Consider the following 19,345-nt stretch of genomic DNA (forward strand, 5'->3'; position numbering starts at 1 on the left):
AAATCTCACATTGGTACCTTTTTTGCGTTTTGTCAAAGCTGCAGCGAAAGTGTTCTTAAAACAAATAACGTGCTGAGTCATCATCCAAGACGACTATAACATGAGTATATGGCAGAATGCGGGTAAAACAGAACCGGAGACATACAATTCTCCCCCACGGAGTTCAGTCACAAATTTAACACTTTTTTTTTTTTTTAAACCAGCATCGTCAGCATGGAAGCATGTCCTCTGGAATGGTGGCTGAAGCATGAAGGGGCATATGAATATTTAGCATATCTGGCATGTAAATACCTTGCAATGCCGACTACAGAAGTCCCATGCGAATGCCTGTTCTCACTTTCTGGTGACACTGTAAATAAGAAGTGGGCAGCATTATCTGCCATAAATGTAAACAAACTTGTCTGTCTTAGTGACTGGCTGAACAAGAAATAGGATTGAGTGAACTTGTAGGCTCTAAAGTTTGTGTTTTATTTTTGAATGCAGTTATTTTTTGTACATAATTCTAGGTAACAAATAAAATCTACATTTGTAAGCTGCACTTTCCTGGTAAAGAGACTGCACTACAGTACTTGTATGAGGTGAATTGAAAAATATTTTTTCTTTTTTTACAGTGCAAATATTTGTAATAAAAAAATAATATGAAGTGAGCAGTGTACACTTTGTATTCTATACTGTAATTGGAATCAATATATTTGAAAATGTAGAAAAACATCCAAAATATGTAGTAATTTCAATTGGTATTCTATTGTTTAATAGTGCGATTAAAACTGTGATTAATCGACGGCCCTAAATAAAAGGCAATTGGGGAAGTGCGCGCGCGCGTGCACACACACGGAAATTAAATTCAGATTGCACTGACAACCTTGACTTCTGAGTGCTTCAGTACAGAAATCTTTTTTGTATGGAATTTCACACTATTTTAAAAAGAGAACATGAAATAACTAAGAAATTCCACTGTGTCCAAGGTAGGAGCCACTGACTCATTCAATTAACTCTTTGGGACAATTCACAGACTGATGGTTTTCTTGAAGGCTGCAATATTGTGCTCCAGAATTTTAAATTAAGCCTCTACCTTTTATGGTTGTGAAGAAAACTTTAAAAATGTGATGAAAATGTCTGTGAGTGCCTGTAGACATCCTAAAATAATAGCTGAGAGAGATGTGAACTTTCCCTTTTCATTTCAAAGGGTTACTAATTCTGAAGTCAAATTATAACACCGTAAATAAAAACATTAAGTATTTCACCACTGATCAAAGCATACAAGAAAAGAATGGAATGATCTTAATATTATGATCCATTATGATGTCTTGTTCTGATGTAAATAGAAACTAGTTTGTGAGCGAACCTCTACATCATATGAAACGCATCAGAATATTTTTGGAGTCCACACTCCTTCCTAAGGCAATGACAGATATCTTAGAGAAAACATAGTACTGTCTACTCACCTTCCTAAACTGATTGTATAAAGAACCAATACTGGCAGGCCATTAAGAGGTTGCATTACAAAATCCAATATGCATGTGCAAAGCACTTTTTAAAAGCTCTGTAACTCTGACAAAATAACTTTCACCAGATCCCAAAATGGCACATTTGCAACCATCTGCTTGCCAAATTTCAAGTTTCTAGCTGACCGAGCTGTTCAAAAAGTCAGTATTTTATAATGGCTAAAGAGTGGGGATTTTACCCCCCCATTCTTAGATCTGAAAATGGTTAAACAGTTTTGGCTCAACCTATCAAAAATTTGCTCCCTAACTGAAAACAAACAATTTTTTTGACTGAAATTTGTAAAGATTAGAAAAAATATAAGCAACTGAAAATTTGCAGAGGAGGGAGTTTGTTGCCATCATTTCGCGTTATATTCCTCCGCTTCTCTAGCAAGTTCCTTGTTTCCTCTGAGATTCTTCCCTTGGCTCTTTTCGGTCTCTCTTTCTTGGCTAGTCTGAAAGCTGATAAGACCACAACTACAAGGAAGACTTCGAGAAATACCGAAATGAAAGGCTCTTAAAGACAGCGGAAGATTGCAGAAGCCTCAAAAAAATGCAAATGCGAACTGATGCTATACACAGACAATAACGGCGCTGAAGAACAAGGATGGAAAAACAGTTATTGACAGAACATGAATGGAAGCTATCTGCAAAGATTTCTACACCGAACTGTTCACTCCTCAAATAAACGTCCCGCTACGAACACTTCAACAGACCAACGTGCGTGCACTCCCGGTCCTCGTCAGCGAAGTTTGACATGCAGTTTACCAAATGAAGGAAAGAAAAGCTCCAGGAAAAGACAGACTGACAATCGAAATGATAAGAGCTGGAGGCCAAGACCTCTGGAAAACCCTTGCTCAGAGGTTTAGCCGCTACTTAGAAATGCATAATATACATCCAGCTGGAAATAGTCCAACACCATTTTGCTGTACAAGAAGGGCGATCGTGAAGATCTAAAGAACTACTAACCAATATGACTGCTCTCACACGTCTACAAGCTATTCACCAAAACAACAAACTGACTCTCACAGAGTCTGAATGAGCAGCATCCAAGAAAGCAGGCAGATATTCAAAGGAATTTCAGCACATTGGACTAGATCTTCACTCTAAACCAGCTATTGGAGTGCTCAAGGGAATACAAATTTCCTTTATGCATTGCCTTCGTCGACTAAGAAAAAGCGTTTGACAGTGTAGAGATCTATGTAGTGCCGACAGCTCTTGCAGAGCAGGGCATCAACACAAACTACATCTGTCATAACTATAAAGGGAAGGGTAACAGCCCTCCTGTGTACCATACTATAATCCCTCCTGACCAGAGACACCAAAATCCTTTTATCTGTAAAGAGTTAAGAAGCTCAGGTAACCTGGCTGACACCTGACCCAAAGGACCAATAAGGGGACAAGATACTTTCAAATCTTGGTGGGGGGGGGAAGGCTTTTGTTTGTGCTCTTTGTTTTGGTGGCTGTTCGCTCTTGGGACTAAGAGGGACCAGACATCAATCCATGCTCTCCAAATCTTTCTGAACAAGTCTCTCATATTTCAAACTTGTAAGTACAGCCAGGCAAGGCGTGTTAGTTTTATCTTTGTTTTCTCAACTTGTAAATGTACCTTTCGCTAGGGTGTTTACCTCAGTTTGCTGTAACTTTGAACGTAAGGCTAGAGGGGGGTCCTCTGGGCTCTTTAAGTTTGATTACCCTGTAAAGTTATTTTCCATCCTGTTGATGATGATGTTGACCTTTTTCTTTAATTAAAAGCCTTTTTTAATAACCTGATTGATTTTTCCTTGTTTTTAGATCCAAGGGGATTGGATCTGGATCCACCAGGAGTTGGTGGGAGAAAGGAGGGGGGATGGTTAATTTCTCCTTGTTTTAAGATCCAAGGGGTTGGATCTGTGTTCACCAGGGAGTTGGTGGAAGTGTCTCTCAAGGCTACCCAGGGAAGGGAGTTAGCCCATTGGGAGTGGTGGCAGCGGACCAGATCTAAGCTGGTAGTTAATCTTAGAAGTTTTCATGCAGGCCCCCACATGTGTACCCTAAAGTTCAGAGTGGGGAAGGAGCCCTGACAACATCAAACTACGAAAGGAAGCAAACTGACTGCACTACGGATATAACCCTGTTCGATACTCCCTTTCGCATCCCAGTCAATAAAGGTGTGAAGCAAGGAGATAGGGTTTCACTGAAACTCTTCATAGCCTGCCTCAAAATGGTAATGAGGTGGATGAACTGGAAAGGTGGAATCAGCATCAATGGAGAGCAGCTAAACCACCTCAGATTCAGACGATATCGTGTTGGTTGCTGAAAACACTATCAAACTACAGAACTCGACACAAAAAGCAGCCAAGTCGGACTGAAAATGAACTGCTCTAAAACAAAATGTATGCAGTCTAATGCCTTGCCAAAAGCCCAAATAATAGTCAAGGGAGAAGAAATAGAAGAAGTTGAACAATATGTCTATTTGGGCCAAAAAATTAATATGCGCCTTGATCAGAAAGGTGAACTCATGCGAAGAAAGCAAGCTGGTTGGCGTGCACATTCCATTCTATTGAGGATTTTCTCCAAGGAAAAAAAATCAACAAGGCAACACACGCCAATCTCTTCAACTCAACAGTATTGCCGGCAATGTTATACGGCAGCAAAACATGGACACTGACAAAGATAGAGGAGCAACAACTGTCGGTCATGGAGAGAGTGATGGAAAGAAGAATTCTGGGGATCTCAATCTGCGACCGAGTCCCCAGTGAAGTGATCAGAGTGGAGTGTAGGACGTCGTTGAAAGCAGGAACAGTAAAATGCAATGGGCTGGGAATTAGCGAGGCTCACTGACAATCTAACTACTGCTGTTGCCAAGTAGTACCCAAGGGAACTGAAAACGGCTGACCTCAAAAAAGATGGGAAGATTTTATCATGAAAAGTCATGGACAGACAGAGAAGGAAGGCCAGGATAAGAGAAGAATGGAAGACATGTTGTGATTGGCGCAATCTATGAGACCAATCAATCAAGATGATCAAGATGAACTGAAAATTACCACTTAGAATGGAAACGCTTCTGCAACCTCAAGGGTAGGCACTGCTGCATTCTCAGCATCTGATACATGTAGTCATAATTACAATCATTACACCTATATGGATCTATATCTCTCTCACACACACAAAAGTTTGCAAAGAAACTATGAACAAAACTTCTCTAGTATTTTTCAAAACTAAAGCCAGAGGACTGTGTACATGTGAGGTTTCATCACATTGCTTTTTGTGTAGGTCTCTGTGAAGCTGGCACTGCATCATGGTTAACTTTTTTTTTTTTTTTTTAATTTCCCCTCTACCTCACCCCCTTTTGCAATTTATATTATCCCATTTTGATCACACTAGCACCACTGGTCTGAATAAATAATCTGAATCCCCCTATCTATTTCCCCACACTTGAAAAATTGTACTCCTTTGCTCTCTTGGGCAAATAAAATTTTGATAATCAACTAAAATAATATAATTAATTGTTTTAATCATCATGGTATGTGCAGGCAAGGAGACTTTGTGCCTGGGCTGGTAAGTTTTTATGCAATTCAGAAGGCTGCATTAAGCTTACATTTGAGTCCTCAGGTCTAGAAAATACACTACAACTAAACTGAAAAAGAATCTTGAAGTGCAGTTTTAATTATCTTCAGGAAAGTATAGAATATAGAATGCAGTGAACCTAAAATAATTCCATAAGCCAACATTCAACAAAAATAGCTATTTAACATGTTATTAGCTGAAGGATTCTATTCCATTGATGTACAAAAATGCATATATTCACAGAAGACAGAATTCATTGTGATACAATTTAAATGTGCATTTTAACTCCAAAATGTTAGGGATCTAACTTTTTCTCATAATGTATTGTTATTACCGTCAAGTATTTCTAAGAAGACCTCCCAGTTGCTTGAAATATTAATATCTTCCTCATAGACATGATAATCCAGAAATACAGTGCCTGGATTCTTCCAGGTTTTCTTTCGTAGGCGAAACCTATAAATATGTTTAAGAAAACAGTAAGATTTTGTTCATTGATACCAACTTACATTGGCAATGAATTCAATGACAATTTTTTTTTTTTTTTTTTGGAGCCCTGGAGAAAGGTGTCACAAAATCCGACACTTGAGTGTGTGTTTACACTGCAATTGGGAGGCATGATTGCAACATACCTAAGCTAGCTTTGAATGAGCTAGTTCGCTAAAAAGGTAAATGAAGCCGCAGCAGCACAGGCTAACTGCCCAAGTATGTACCCAGGGACCCTGTGTATGTACGTGTGTGGCTAGTCTGTGACGTTATTCGTGCTCCTGTGGCTTCACTGCTATTTGTGATCGAGATAGCATGGGTATGCCTATGCTGCAATCACATCTCCTGACTACAATACAGATGGTACCTTTAACACATAGAGGTTACACAAACCACCCCTACTCTGCTCCCAGCCACACACAGGGTCTTCACTCCTGCAAGAGGAGATTTTCAGCTATGACCAAACTTCACCTCTCTAGCAGTAAATATGACTTTTCTTGCTTCTCAAAATTCCAATCTGGAGATCTTATAAAATTAACAGTATACCATCACACCTTCAAGTGGCTGCATGGAAATCTGGACCCTTAAGCATATCAATGCTGTCATTCACGGCTACTGGAACTGGTTGCTAGAGAGCAGTCTCTCCTTCAGCTAAGAGCTTAAGAATTTTTCTCTACAACATACCCAATATGGCAATCTTCAGCTATTAGATTTCTGAGAGGACCCTGAAATTGCTGGCTTGGAGACCAATGATCTATGTAGAACATAATTCTACTTTTAGCCAGCAAGCTGGTCTTAGAGAAAACTGCTTATTTTGTGACTAAATTTAAGCTGCTTGATGTATGCCCTCCAGCTATCAGACATGTGAAACGCTCAGCAGAACTACAGTGTATCTTTCGTATATTCTAACAGCAGTTTAAATATTGTATAACTGGTGCTCTACTATGAATTGCAAGATTCTTAAAAAGGCAGCAAGTTTATTAAGTTGATAATCAAATACACTGTGAAATCTCATGCAGATACAAAATACTGGAGTACACTTTGTATGTTATTTAAGTCTCTTAATGCATGACTCTCGTGTGTGAGAATAAGTGAGCCTAAATTAAACCAGGCATACCAAAGAATTCTGAGATGAATCATCATACTTCTATTTTCTGACAATACTGAAATATTAATCTCTCATCTGTAGGTGGGTTATTCAGAGAGGTTTCAATTATGGCTTTTGAAAACTAGTGCTGACAAGGAGACATTGCAAAGCTGCCATATACTGGCGAGCTCTAGGAAGGATTGTACTTGTTAGTTGGAGTACACATGCTCAGGAGAATATGGGACTACGACTGTATCTGGCCAATCCATGGGGTGCATAAGGAGAGGGACAGTGGGAGGGAAGAATGGCTTCTTAAGCAGGAATGGGAAAAAAATTAGTGGTGTTATTCTCCCCCAAGCTCTACCCACAGCTTTCCCCCCACTAAAAACATTTTTTCTTCTTTAAAAAAACAGGAGACACACTTAGAGGGTGGGTGTCTGACTCATGTGGCTCCATCTTGCAGATCTTCTCCAGCCCTAAGGCAAGAGTTTAAAGTGTATGGAAAAATCAGAAGAGGCAACATGTCAGAGCAATGCCACAGAGCAGCATCTGTTCTACTTCTACACAGAAATGTTTGGACTGTATCTCTCAGAGACTAGTCTTTTTTATTGTGAAGTGTTTTTCTTTTCTTCCCTTTTCTGCTTTTAGAGAGGTACTGTTACCTTTAACATACTCAACAGGCAATACCACCGTGACAGGATAGAAGTGCAAACAGATCTGAACTTAGAGATTGCAGTGGTAAGCCATTTCAAACAAAGGCATTTCCATTTAAGCAGCACTCCACTCCCTCAATCTTTCCAGATAGAATGAAGGCTAGAAATTTATCACAAATTAATCTTTTATATTCACAGTTTGGCTCAGACAACACAATAACTGATCACCTTTCAACCACCTCCAAAAAACCCACTAAAAAACTAGCGGTGACTGATTATATTAATACTTTCTCCCATAAAGGAGAAACAAAATTTCCTCCTAATATTTATAGCAGGTCCTCTTGGCTTCTGAGGAACAGAAACAGAGGCACTCTTAGTTGCATTTAATCCAGCAGTTTTAATCTTGACGGTATGTTTTTTACCTGTCAATAGTCAGATCTAATCCACATTGCTCCCTGAGTTGAGGAAGTAGCTCCTCTTTTGACTGACGCACAGTCATTCCTTTAGCAAAAACAGCATCTAAAAGAAACTTGCATGGCTGTGAACACAACAAATATACATTTATTAGTGCTAGTATTGTTTCTTTACAAAAACAGTATCTCTCATTCATGCTATAGTCTTGCTCAGTCTCCATCACCCTAGAAAATGACAGTTGAGAACTTAGTGTGAGCAAGATACTCAACTAAACTGATTCAAAACAGGCTGCGCTCATTAGTGCATTAGTAACTCACTGCAGCTTATTTCCAGTTCATTCACAAACCAAAAACTTCACTGAAATAAAGGCATAGTAGTTAAGAATTAAATATTGTGTACATTATTAAAACTTCAGAAACATTATAAAACATATCACAAAGAATCATAGAATATCAGGGTTGGAAGGGACCTCAGGAGGTCATCTAGTCCAACCCCCTGCTCAAAGCAGGACCAACCATATGTTTCCACATATGATAGTGGCATTTGCCTTTTTTCCTAATAGAATAGATATATGGGCATTAAAATTATTTTGAAAGCTATTTTTCAATTAAATAAGTCCTGTCACCACACTGGTGCCATCCTTCTTTGTTTTTAATGTGCTATTTACTGGCTCCATAGTACAGAACTTCCTCTATTGAAGAAAGCTGTTCATATTTGGAAAATGATTTTTAATCAAAACATTGTCTGATCTTAAGTTAGTGATCAATTTCATTTCATGCATTATTCAATCAACTGTTCTTTTCTGTTTACACATCATATTAGTAAGACAAAACTGCAGTGTATTTATTACAGGTGTAAATAAAGCGCAACTCAGGTGCACTTGTAAACAAAGCAATTTTTATGTGGAAATTGAGACAAAACATGGACTCTACAAAGTTATTTTTACAGACAATTGTACTTTAAGTCTCAAATGGGTACTTATGTTAATCAATTGTATTATTACAAGACAGTCACTTGTTTCTAGCACTACTACAAGACTAGTCTAGTGCGAACAGCTATATCACCATATTCAATTAGTGAATCTTTCTGACAGGTGTTGCTTTGCAGTATCTGATGGCACTAAATATTCTAGCACTACGTTATTAGAAAACATGACACCTATTAGAGAGAGTTCTTTCAATGTAAATTGTCTAGTTAGGGAGGCTTTCGGGAAAGAGAATGCATGGAGTGAAAAGTGAAAATTTAGTGGGGATTTTACCCTTAAGGGTTTTTTTTTTTTTTTTTTTTTCAAAAATTAAGACTAATGCACATTTCAGTGTCTTCATACACTACTTTTAGAAGATTTTAAAATATAAAACTACTTACTTCTGGCTCATTTATTAAGAGCTGGTACACTTTGACTCTGTATTCCCCCTTCTTAAGTGCTCTTCCAAGTCTAATAGTTATCTATTAATTGAAAAGAATCATCATCAGAACTGATATTAAAAGTCAAAAGTTAGTTCTCTTCTAACATTGCGTTAATACTACCAATATAGCAAGGATGCCATGAAGTAGGGTAGTGAATTTCATCCAATACAGAATTAATCTGCAAAAGTTGCCTAGTCAGCCAACTAAATTTGGTTCTGTTGTATAAGTTTTTAATTATTCAAAAGCTCATTTGATTAACCTTATTGTCATCAGAAAATGATGAAAGTGTCTCATTCAGCCGAACACTCTCAAACTCTTGATTGCTGGCATAGACTCGAAAGACCTTGAAGTGAGAGGAGAGAACTCCAACAAAGGGCTCCAAGTGTTGCTTGAAGGCAGACAGTGTAATTCTTTTATCAACATGCACCAGCAACCCTAAAAAACAACAAACAAAAACCCAACCTTGTGTTACAAAGTGACCACCAAATTTTGCCCATTTAATTTATGAAAGCGTGTTTCCACATACTTGTTCACCGTTATTTGTATGATAGTAATGCCTAAGAGTGCCAGCCATGGATCAGGTCCCTCTTCACATTTTATCTAGATTAGATATTTTATAGCCCCTATTATCATATCATCAGAGTGCCACACAATATTTCATATGTTTATGTTCAAACACCCCGTGAGATAGTGAAGTATTATTAACCCCATTTTACAGATGGGGAACTGAGGCACTGAGAGCCTAAGTGTAAAATTTTCAAAACCATCTAAATAGCTTAGGGGCCTTTCAAAATTTGAACCTACATGGCTTCCCGTTTGACAATGGGTAGTCTCTGACAGAGCAGGGAACTGGATCTAGAGCCGTGGGCTAGGTGTTTCTATCCCATTACCAACATTACACGCCATCCAGCTTTTATACAAGTCTCTGGCTAGCAGAGGTGAATTTGAAATCCCACCCTTACCCTGCCATTGGAAGAAAGGAGCACGCTTTCCCTTCTCTTCAGCCCACCCAGGAGCCTCTTGGCTACTTCACTGTGTATGTGGGGGCTGCCACAATTCTACTCTACTAAGGATGCATGTGTTTGCTACTTCTGTGCCCTCCTCGCCCTGGCTGCTACAGTTATGTCAGTTGCTACTCACAGCTTTCCCAATCAGCAGATTAACTTCCCAGATTATTCTCACTTGAACTGCTGCCCACAACATTTTGAACAGCTGTGATGAGACACTAGAGGCCCTACAGCACTCTGCTTACAAGTTCAGAAAGGCATCATGACACTGGCTCTTGTTTGAAAGGTTGCCTTTGGAACCATTAAAAACTACACCTCTACCCCGATATAACGTGACCCAATGTAACACAAATTCGGATAGAACATGGTAAAGCAATGCTCCGGGGGGGCAGGGCTGCGCACTCCGGTGGATCAAAGCAAGTTCAATATAACGCGGTTTCACCTGTAACGCGGTAAGATTTTTTTGGCTCCCAAGGACAGCATTATATCGAGATAGAGGTGTATTAAAGTAATTTTAAAGAAAAAGATCAGAAACTGATGGTTTAGGTCCTTCAACTCTCCAGAGAAATTTTCCTACTTGCCTAGTTTTTCAAGCCCTTTTTGTACCTTCAATCTCAGTATATTACTTGTACCACTCAAACTATTCAATATATTTATCATGCTATAATTCAGTTATTTTTATACTCAACAGTAAGTCTCAAAGCTTTACTGTACTAGTCCATATTGAAAAGCAACAAGAAAACCTGCTTGCTTAGAATATTTTTATTTTTTCATGTATGCAATTTGGACTAATTTAAGAATTACAAACAACTGGAGCCTACACTATTTAGGTCTAATCACATTAGGCTGTATTACTCCAAGAATACTTATTTAGCGCCAAATACTACATGGTGAAACACCTGTCCTACTGAAATCAATGGAACTATGTAAGTAAAGCAAGCAGGATTTGTCCCTTATTTCCAGGCAGGAAGAATTCTGTCAAGGGCAGATCCTCAGCTTACATAAATGGTCATAGTTCACGAACTTCAATGGAGCTATGACAATTTACAAAATTTGAAGATCTGCCCCTCTGCCAGTAACTAGCCTTTATCATTGCTCATGAGAGAGGATATAAAGAATGATGCAATTTATGCAGCTTATTTTTAATATAACATTACAAACTGAACTAAACTATTTGAAATAAGCATTTTAAACTATACTATATAACCGTGGGAATGCGCTGCTTTTTCTAGGTTTAATCTAAAGTAACAAAAAGTACAGTGAACGGGCTTATGGCAAATGATTGCTAAAATAGGAGAAAATATATAGATACATTAAGTAGTTTATGGATGTTCTCCAATTGAGTTATTTTCTGAAGAGAAATCTAAGTATAAAATATAACTCCAAACTTAACATATTTCAAAATTGTTCATGCTGCTGTACAAGATATATTTCAGATATTTCCCCCCAATATACCAATTCATACAATGCAATAAGCAAGCATAAAAATTAACCTAAGAAACTAATGCTTTTGTTTACCTATTCCTGTAAAATTGATCAGTATTTGCAGTGGTTCAAAACCAGATTAGGAAGAAAGAGTCTTTTCAAGTTTTAAAGGGAGATATTTTACAATTTTTGTTCAGACTTCTGAAGTATCTATGATTCAACTTCTCTTATTGCGGTTTTATAATAAAAACAAATGTTCAGTAAATGTTGTGTATCAAAGCAATAGCTACAGGTTACAAAGGACGTTTATTTACTCTACTTTTATTACTTCAAGATGCCTGATTTCATAAAAATCCTTCAGTTCACAAAAAATGTCCATTATCACCCACATTTTCACTTGGTCATCTCTTTCGGCATGCTAATGTAAACTTAACTACTTTAGATATTTTATATTTTTCTTACTTCTCAAACTTCTCTTCACTTTCTAATTCCTGCTATTAATTTCATGCCAGTCTCTTCATTATATACCACCTACAAATAATCTAATATGGCTTTGTTTTTCTTTTCTATATGTACAGTAACTCCTTACTTAACATAATTCCGGTTAAAGTTGTTTCGTTGTTACATTGCTGATCAATTAGAGAACATGCCCATTTAAAGTTGTGCAATGCTCCCTTAGAATGTTGTTTGGTAGCCGCCTGCTTTGTCCATTGCTTGCAGAAAGAGCAGCCCGTTGGAGCTAGCTGATGGGGGCCTGGAACCAGGGTGGGTAGTCAGCCCCCCTAAGTTTCCTGTGCGGCAGCTTCCCAGCAGGCTGTCAATGGCAGGCAGTTCAGGTGTCCCTCCCCCCACTGCCGTGTGCTGCTTCTGCCCTCTGCCTTGGAGCTACTCCCGGGAGCCTCCCGCATGCTGTGCAGAAGGGGAGTGCTTATGTCAGGGTGTCCCCCTCCCACCACTCCTGTACCCCATCGCCACTGAGCCGGGGGGGGGGGGGGGAGGAGAGAAACACAACAGGGCTGAGGACAGAGGGAGCTTGCTGGCAGCAGCTGCTGTCTCAACTTGCTGATCTACTTAAAAAGGCAATGTACTTAGCGTTGGGTCAGTGTACTTAAAGGGGCAATGCGCGTCTCTCTCTCACACAGGGTGCGTGTGTCTGTCTCTGCCATGCTGTCTCCCCTTCCTCCATTTGTGCTGCCTTGTAGAGTGTGAGGCTACATTAACAACGTGTTAACCCTTGAGGGCTCAGCCGAGTGCTAGTTCATCGTTTAGCAGCAAGGCATTCCCTGGGAAATATCCCATCCTCTGACTCCACCACCTCAACCAAGCCTCACAAGCATCATTGCTGTGTACAGTATTTAATTGTTTGTTTAAAACAAATACTGTGTATATAATGTCTTTTGTCTGGCAAAAAAAAATTCCCTGGAACCTAATCCCCCCTATTTACATTAATTCCTATGGGGAAATTGGATTTGCTTAATATTGTTTCGCTTAAAGTAGCATTTTTCAGTAACATAATTACAATGTTAAGTGAAGAGTTACTGTATATGTTTAAAAAAATTGTATAAAATATATGTAAAGGATCAACAGCAATATGACTCATTTGTGTTAGACTCTCTTCAAATTTGGTGCATCATTTTATCTGGAACCAGATATTCCCCTGTACCTAACTTACTGTACTTAGGTTAGTGAAGCTCCACATTCTCTAGAAACCTAAAAGATCAATAGCTGCGGAAACACAATGCATTTTGTTCCACAGGAATTTAAGTCTCTCTTTACAATAAAAATTATATCTAAAAACAAAAATGGTATCATAATTGTTAGGGTAAGTTATCACTACTATTTGCTCTTTGAGCTACAAGCAAACACATTGTATGAACTTGTACGAAGTCAGTGTCAGAAAAGCTATATTGCACCTACCCTCTAGCCATTTTTTCCCATAAATATATACAAGGTGCTATTTCCAGAGAACATGAAGAATTATGACTGTCATTCTGTTGTTCACTGGGAAACTTCACCATTTTTCTTACAAAGTATTGTAACATGGCTTAGCAAGTGAACATAAAAATATATTGTTGACATATTGCTAAGCATTTTGAAAAAAATGCATTATAACTGAGTGCTTCAATGGTCTAGTTCAAAGCAGTTCTCAAGCAACCCAAGGATCCACATTTTGATTTAAAATTTTTCGGGCATCCCCAAGTCCCCCCCCTTAGGCCCAGACCCCGCCCCCACTCTACCCCTTCCCCAAAGGCCCTACCCCACCGCACCTCTTCCTGTCCCCCGCTCACTCCATCCCCCCCCCCCCCATCGCTCGCTCTTCCCCACCCTCACTCACTTTCACCAGGCTGGGGTTGGGGTGCGGGCTCTGGGAGGGAGTTTGGGCGTGGGAGTTCCGGGAGCAGCGCAGAGCCAGGGCAGGCAGGGAGCCTGCCTTACCCCTGCTGTGCTCCCAGACTTTTAGCACCTAAAATCTCCCTGTTTGGCTTCAGTAGCCTCTGAGAGATAGAGCCCGATTCTGGGAGGCACTAGGAGTGAGGGGGAGGAATTGATCAGAATGGCCTGGGGACCCCCAGGGGTCTGTGGACCCCAGTTTGAAAAACCGTGGTCTAGTTAAATTTTAATACTTTTTTTTTTTTCAGACTGTATTTCTCCATGTTAAAAGCTAGATGGATTAAAAGGTATTTTTAATAAAATAGAATAAATACATACATTTCTGTCCTTCTCCTGAACCTTCATCTGCAGCATAGGGCTCTGCTTTGAAGTACATGTATTGTGCTTCTCCTGTACTCTTGCCACTTTCATCATATTCACTGTCAGTTCCAGAATCTTCTTCTGCTGTGTCCCAGGTTTCTTTTTTCCCTTCATTTGCTTTAGATCTCCTACTACTTGTGATGCTATGAGAGTCAAGTCCATTAGCCAAGGGGATCGGGGCATTGTCCACGTTGCACAAAGTGTCACTGCTGTGACTGGAACTAAGAATATCACTGTCCACTGAACTTGTGCTTCTGTCATTATTCACATCAGAATCTGACCGCTCCTCTGACTGGAAATTTTCTGGATCAGAAATTTGAATTTGGTTTTCAAGTTCTCTGTTTTCTGCTGATGCTAAAGAGTCTACCTCATTCAAAGGTGATTCAATGTTTTCAAAGTCACTTGCTTCTGTGCTCTTGCTACTGTCTCCATTATCCCCTTCCTGCTCTTGCTGTAGCGACAAGCTTTTGAGTTTTTCAGTGCTTTCTTCCAAGATAGCCTCTACAGATCTCATATTACCCAGAGGTCCTTTCACTCTTGCACAGGCTTCATCCAAATTGCCTGAATCTCCACTCGCTTTTTGATTGACTGTCCTTTTAAATTGAGACCCAGGAGATTGTTCTGGCAATGAAACATATAGCCTGATTGTGTTTGCATGACGATCCAAAAGTTTCCACAAATGGGAGTCTGTATATGCCATCTGGCGATCCAAAGACTCCGAACTTTCAACGAAGACCTAAATATAAAATCATACAATTATACTACATAGCTATGTTACTTAATAGTACAGGCAGCAACATACAACATATACAAGTATTCAGAATGCATTGGGAAGATGACAATATAAAAAATTACTCTAATCTATTTTTAAATCCCAGTTTTAGAGGAGACTTAATAAAGAATACCCAGCTTATTAATTATTCTGAGAGCTAAATAATTCAGTTTTGCATATATTAAATAATCATACTAGGCAGATTACAAGTAAATTGTAAATAGGTGGATAGGGCTCCTACCAGCACTACTGGACAACTAAAATACTGTAGGCAAAATTTTAAAAAACACTTCCCTACAGCCAGAAGGGTAGTATGCATACAAAGTAAGTTGCACCACCTAACATACAATTGATAAGTGTTAGCACATATGCACTTGTATTTTTGTGATGGAGTCAAGGTTAAGACCCTTTTGGAAGAGGGACCCTAAGTCTCTTATTTGAATTTATGATATTGCTTAAAATGCATGGTTGATGCAAAACCATAGGCTATTTGTGTCTTAAGATTCAAAGGGCTGTTTTGGTGGAAGGTGAATTCCTCTTTTTCCCTTCCTCAAAGGTTGCCATGCTTTACTGAGGTTTCCTCAGATGAAAAGGCTTTGATGCAAGCTCATTATGGAGTCTATCAATACTGTTCTTTTGCTCAGCTACAGAGCAATACAAAGCCCTCACAAAACCCTGCTGATCCGGATGCAATATTCCTATGTAGCAACATGTTCTGATACCAACAAACCACTCTTGATCCCAAGCCTCAAAGCCAGAAGATAATTAATGGAAGAAATGTCCCGTGTGACCAGTTAAACCACCACAACAGTAGACACCAGGACAAAGCTATATATGCCAAAGTACAAAATTATTCAAGTTCTCACCTGCACTATGAAGCTACTGTTGGAAATATTTACTATACATACTCTGGTCGAAGCTACCAGATTGTAAGAATAGGTTTTTTGTTTGTTTGTGTTTAAGTTCTGAAGGAACTCCCATTCCAAGAGCAGATATAATGGTCCAGGGCCTTGAAATACAAATTATACCAATCTGTGAGCAATGGACTGCCCCTGCTGCATTCATTAGTACTAGGATCTTATGCTGTTGAACTTCAGAGATCAGCCAGATTGCAGAATGCTGGAAACAGCTCAACCTTGTCTTAGCCATCTGGTTTCAGGTAACTCTTACCCTAGCTCTCTTAACAGTACAAAATTTGTGAGGTTCTCTTAAACTGAGAGGGGATTTTGAACTGAAGAAAAAAATGAAGTAAATGATATATCCAGCTGTTCTACATAAGTATTGTAAAAGTTAGAAAAATCGAAGTAGTGGTTATAAATATATTAGAAAAGAATGATTTAAAAACAGAGATCTTACCTTATTACTTCTAAAAAAGCCTTCAGCTTTCAGCGTTTTGTTGCCCACATTGAGAAGACGCAAGTCATTGTAGCAACGTTCCAGTATTACCCGCATTGTTTCAGCGGGTAGACGTACAGCCTACAACACCATAATGCAGTTTAAGAAAAACAGCATATCCTTTCATAAATATTTTTACTTGATTTCTAAAAGCTATCACATGGAAGGAGAAAGTTTGGTTATTATTAGAATATGTAAAATAAAGAGATTAAATCAGCCTGATTAAACTGTTTAAAAAGTTTGAAGGGAACAGTGAAAACCATTCAGTCTCATTGTTTTCACCTTGTCATACAGGATGAGAACAAGGGTACCTTAATGAAATTAGAAGGCAATAAATTCAGAACAAAAACAAAATACTGCTTTAACGGATATGCAGTCAACTTTTGAAATTCACTTCTTCAGGAGGTCAGAGTAACAAACGTACGTATTTAAGGTGGCTGGTTACATTTTTAAATGAGTAGATATTTGTAGCTATGCAAGTTAAGAAGGTAGTGCAAAGAATCCAATCTGAGAAGGTAAGAAAATAATCTTCTGAAGCATCAAGTATTCCCCATTGGTCAGCCATCTTCTATAAGCATTTTGATAAAATAAGTTGAATGAAATTTTTTTGAAAGCAAACAAAAACAGGATCTGTTTCAAACCCTGTGAAATAGAAACATCTTCAAAATTTTGAATTTTGCGGGAGATTTTTTCCTTCATTTTTCCAGTGATATTTCATATTAGGAAAAGTTATATGGGAAGTTACATAAGGATTGACTGAACTCAGTTTTATTCCAGTGTAATTTGTGACAGTGGAGTTACTGTAGTCTTATACTACTGCAACCAGGGCGAATCAGCCCCCAAATAAAAGCATCCTATGCCATAAAAGCTGTCAAAAGTGGTATCCTGCAAGAGCAGTAAAATGCAGTAATCCCATAATATAACAAATTCTACCTCATCTATTTAGAAGCTGAAATTCAGATTTCAGGATTACCCTGGAATTTGAGCCATATATTGTTATTCATTCATATTAACACTGAGTTTGAGATTCCCTGCTGAGACTCTGAGGGGCAGCATAGAACTTTCAGCTCTGGGGACGAAGGGACTTATCCTGATTCTTGGCTGTTCTCAGGGAAGGAGAGGACCGCAATGCTACATGTTACCCCACCACTAGCATGCTGCCTACACCAGGGGCTTGTGAAGGAGTCTTTGCATGCACGTACACGTCTTCTGCTGTGTCTGTGTCTCAGGAATCTTCCCCTGGCTGGATACGGGCTGTCAGGCCCCTTTTATGTACAGTAACTCCTCGCTTAACGTTGTAGTTACGTTCCTGAAAAATGCGACTTTCAGCGAAACGATGTTCAGCGAATCCAATTTCCCCATAAGAATTAATGTAAATAGGGGGGGTTAGGTTCCAGGGAAATTTTTTTCACCAGATAAAAGACTTTACATATACACGTACATATACACACAGTCTAAGTTTTAAACAAACAATTTAATACTATACACAGCAATGATGATTGTGAAGCTTGGTTGAGGTGGTGAAGTCAGAGGGTGGGATATTTCCCAGGGAATGCCTTACTGCTAAATGATGAACTAGTACTCGGCTGAGCCCTCAAGGGTTAACATATTGTTGTTAATGTAGCCTCACACTCTACAAGGCAGCACAAATGGAGACAGAGACAGCATGGCAGACAGAGACAGACACACACACCCCGTGTGTGAGAGAGAGATGCGCATTGCCCCTTTAAGTACGCTACCCCCACTTTAAGTACATTGCCTTTTTAAGTAGATCAGCAAGTTGAGACAGCAGCTGCTGCCAGCAAGCTCCCTCTGTCCTGAGCCCTGTCGTGTCCCCCTCCCTCCCGCTCTATGGAGATGGGGTAAGCGGGGGGGGGGGGGCAGGAGCAGGGGGACACCGTGACAAAGAAGGCTCCCAGGAGCAGCTCTAAGGCAAAGGGCAGGAGCAGCACATGGTAGTGGAGGAAGGGACAGCTGAATTGCCGGCAACTGATTTCCCTGTGCGGCAGCCGCCCAGCAGGCTCTTAGGGGATTGGGGAGCTGCCGGTCCACTCTGGTTCCAAGCCTCCACCAGCTAGCTCCAATGGGCTGCTCTTTCTGCAAGCAGTGGACAAAGCAGGCAGCTGCCAAACAACGTTATAAGGGAGCATTGCATAACTTTAAACGAGCATGTTCTCTAATTGATCAGCAACGTAACAACAAAACAACGTTAACCGGAATGACTTTAAGTGAGGAGTTACTGTAGTCTGAAGGCCTGGGAGCAGCATGAGGTTCTCACCCATGGTATTTAAATCATACTATGTTTTCATATTTAGACTGAATTAAAAAACTATAAATTACCTTTGAAATGAGTTGCTTGAATTCTGTAACTGTCTGATTCAAATAAGCTCGCACACTGATAGAAGGAGCAACAGATTCAGTCTTTAGGTCTACTACATGAACCTTCACCATAACCTCTGTAGCAAAGAGAAAATATAGTACGAGAATGATTCAGTTAAAAAAAAAAACGAACAGAAACGTGATGTTTACAGTATACCGTTTAAAGACTATCATTAAATATACATGAGTTTTAACTCAGTCCACTAGCAGTCACAATCACAGCATTCTTCTTTCAGGCAGTAAGATAAGCAACTAATCTAATGACAACTAGATAAAAGTGTTATTCAGTGTATCGTCTAATTATAGCAATGCTTTCTAGCACTGCTTTAATTAGAACACTGTCAGCATCTGCTACATAAAAATGTAACAATTAAACTAGTTAACATTTTTGAATGCTGCAGGTTTTACTAGAATCTAATTCAAGAAAAAATCTCATCCATTCACACTCTTAAGCATTTTGTTTCACATTGCAGAGTTTGTATTTATCATCATCACACCATAAACTTTAGGCTGATTTTGGATTTATGGAACTATATTTT

At 39.2% G+C, this 19,345-nt stretch overlaps 1 protein-coding gene across 1 annotated transcript in view; it reads right to left on the reverse strand.

The window, feature by feature from the left end:
• The window catches only part of USP47 (ubiquitin specific peptidase 47), a 100,188-nt gene that overhangs the window by 8,792 nt on the left and 72,051 nt on the right, over positions 1-19,345 (reverse strand). The window contains exons 19-25 of the mRNA XM_065402484.1: positions 18,768-18,883; positions 16,389-16,508; positions 14,219-14,996; positions 9,337-9,512; positions 9,036-9,116; positions 7,679-7,794; positions 5,368-5,486 (exon numbers count right to left, since the gene is read on the reverse strand). Coding sequence (XP_065258556.1) covers positions 5,368-5,486; positions 7,679-7,794; positions 9,036-9,116; positions 9,337-9,512; positions 14,219-14,996; positions 16,389-16,508; positions 18,768-18,883 — 1,506 coding nt within the window. The remainder of the gene's footprint in view (positions 1-5,367; positions 5,487-7,678; positions 7,795-9,035; positions 9,117-9,336; positions 9,513-14,218; positions 14,997-16,388; positions 16,509-18,767; positions 18,884-19,345) is intronic.

This window comes from Emys orbicularis, chromosome 4, assembly GCF_028017835.1.
Source record: "Emys orbicularis isolate rEmyOrb1 chromosome 4, rEmyOrb1.hap1, whole genome shotgun sequence".
NCBI lineage: Eukaryota > Metazoa > Chordata > Testudines > Emydidae > Emys > Emys orbicularis.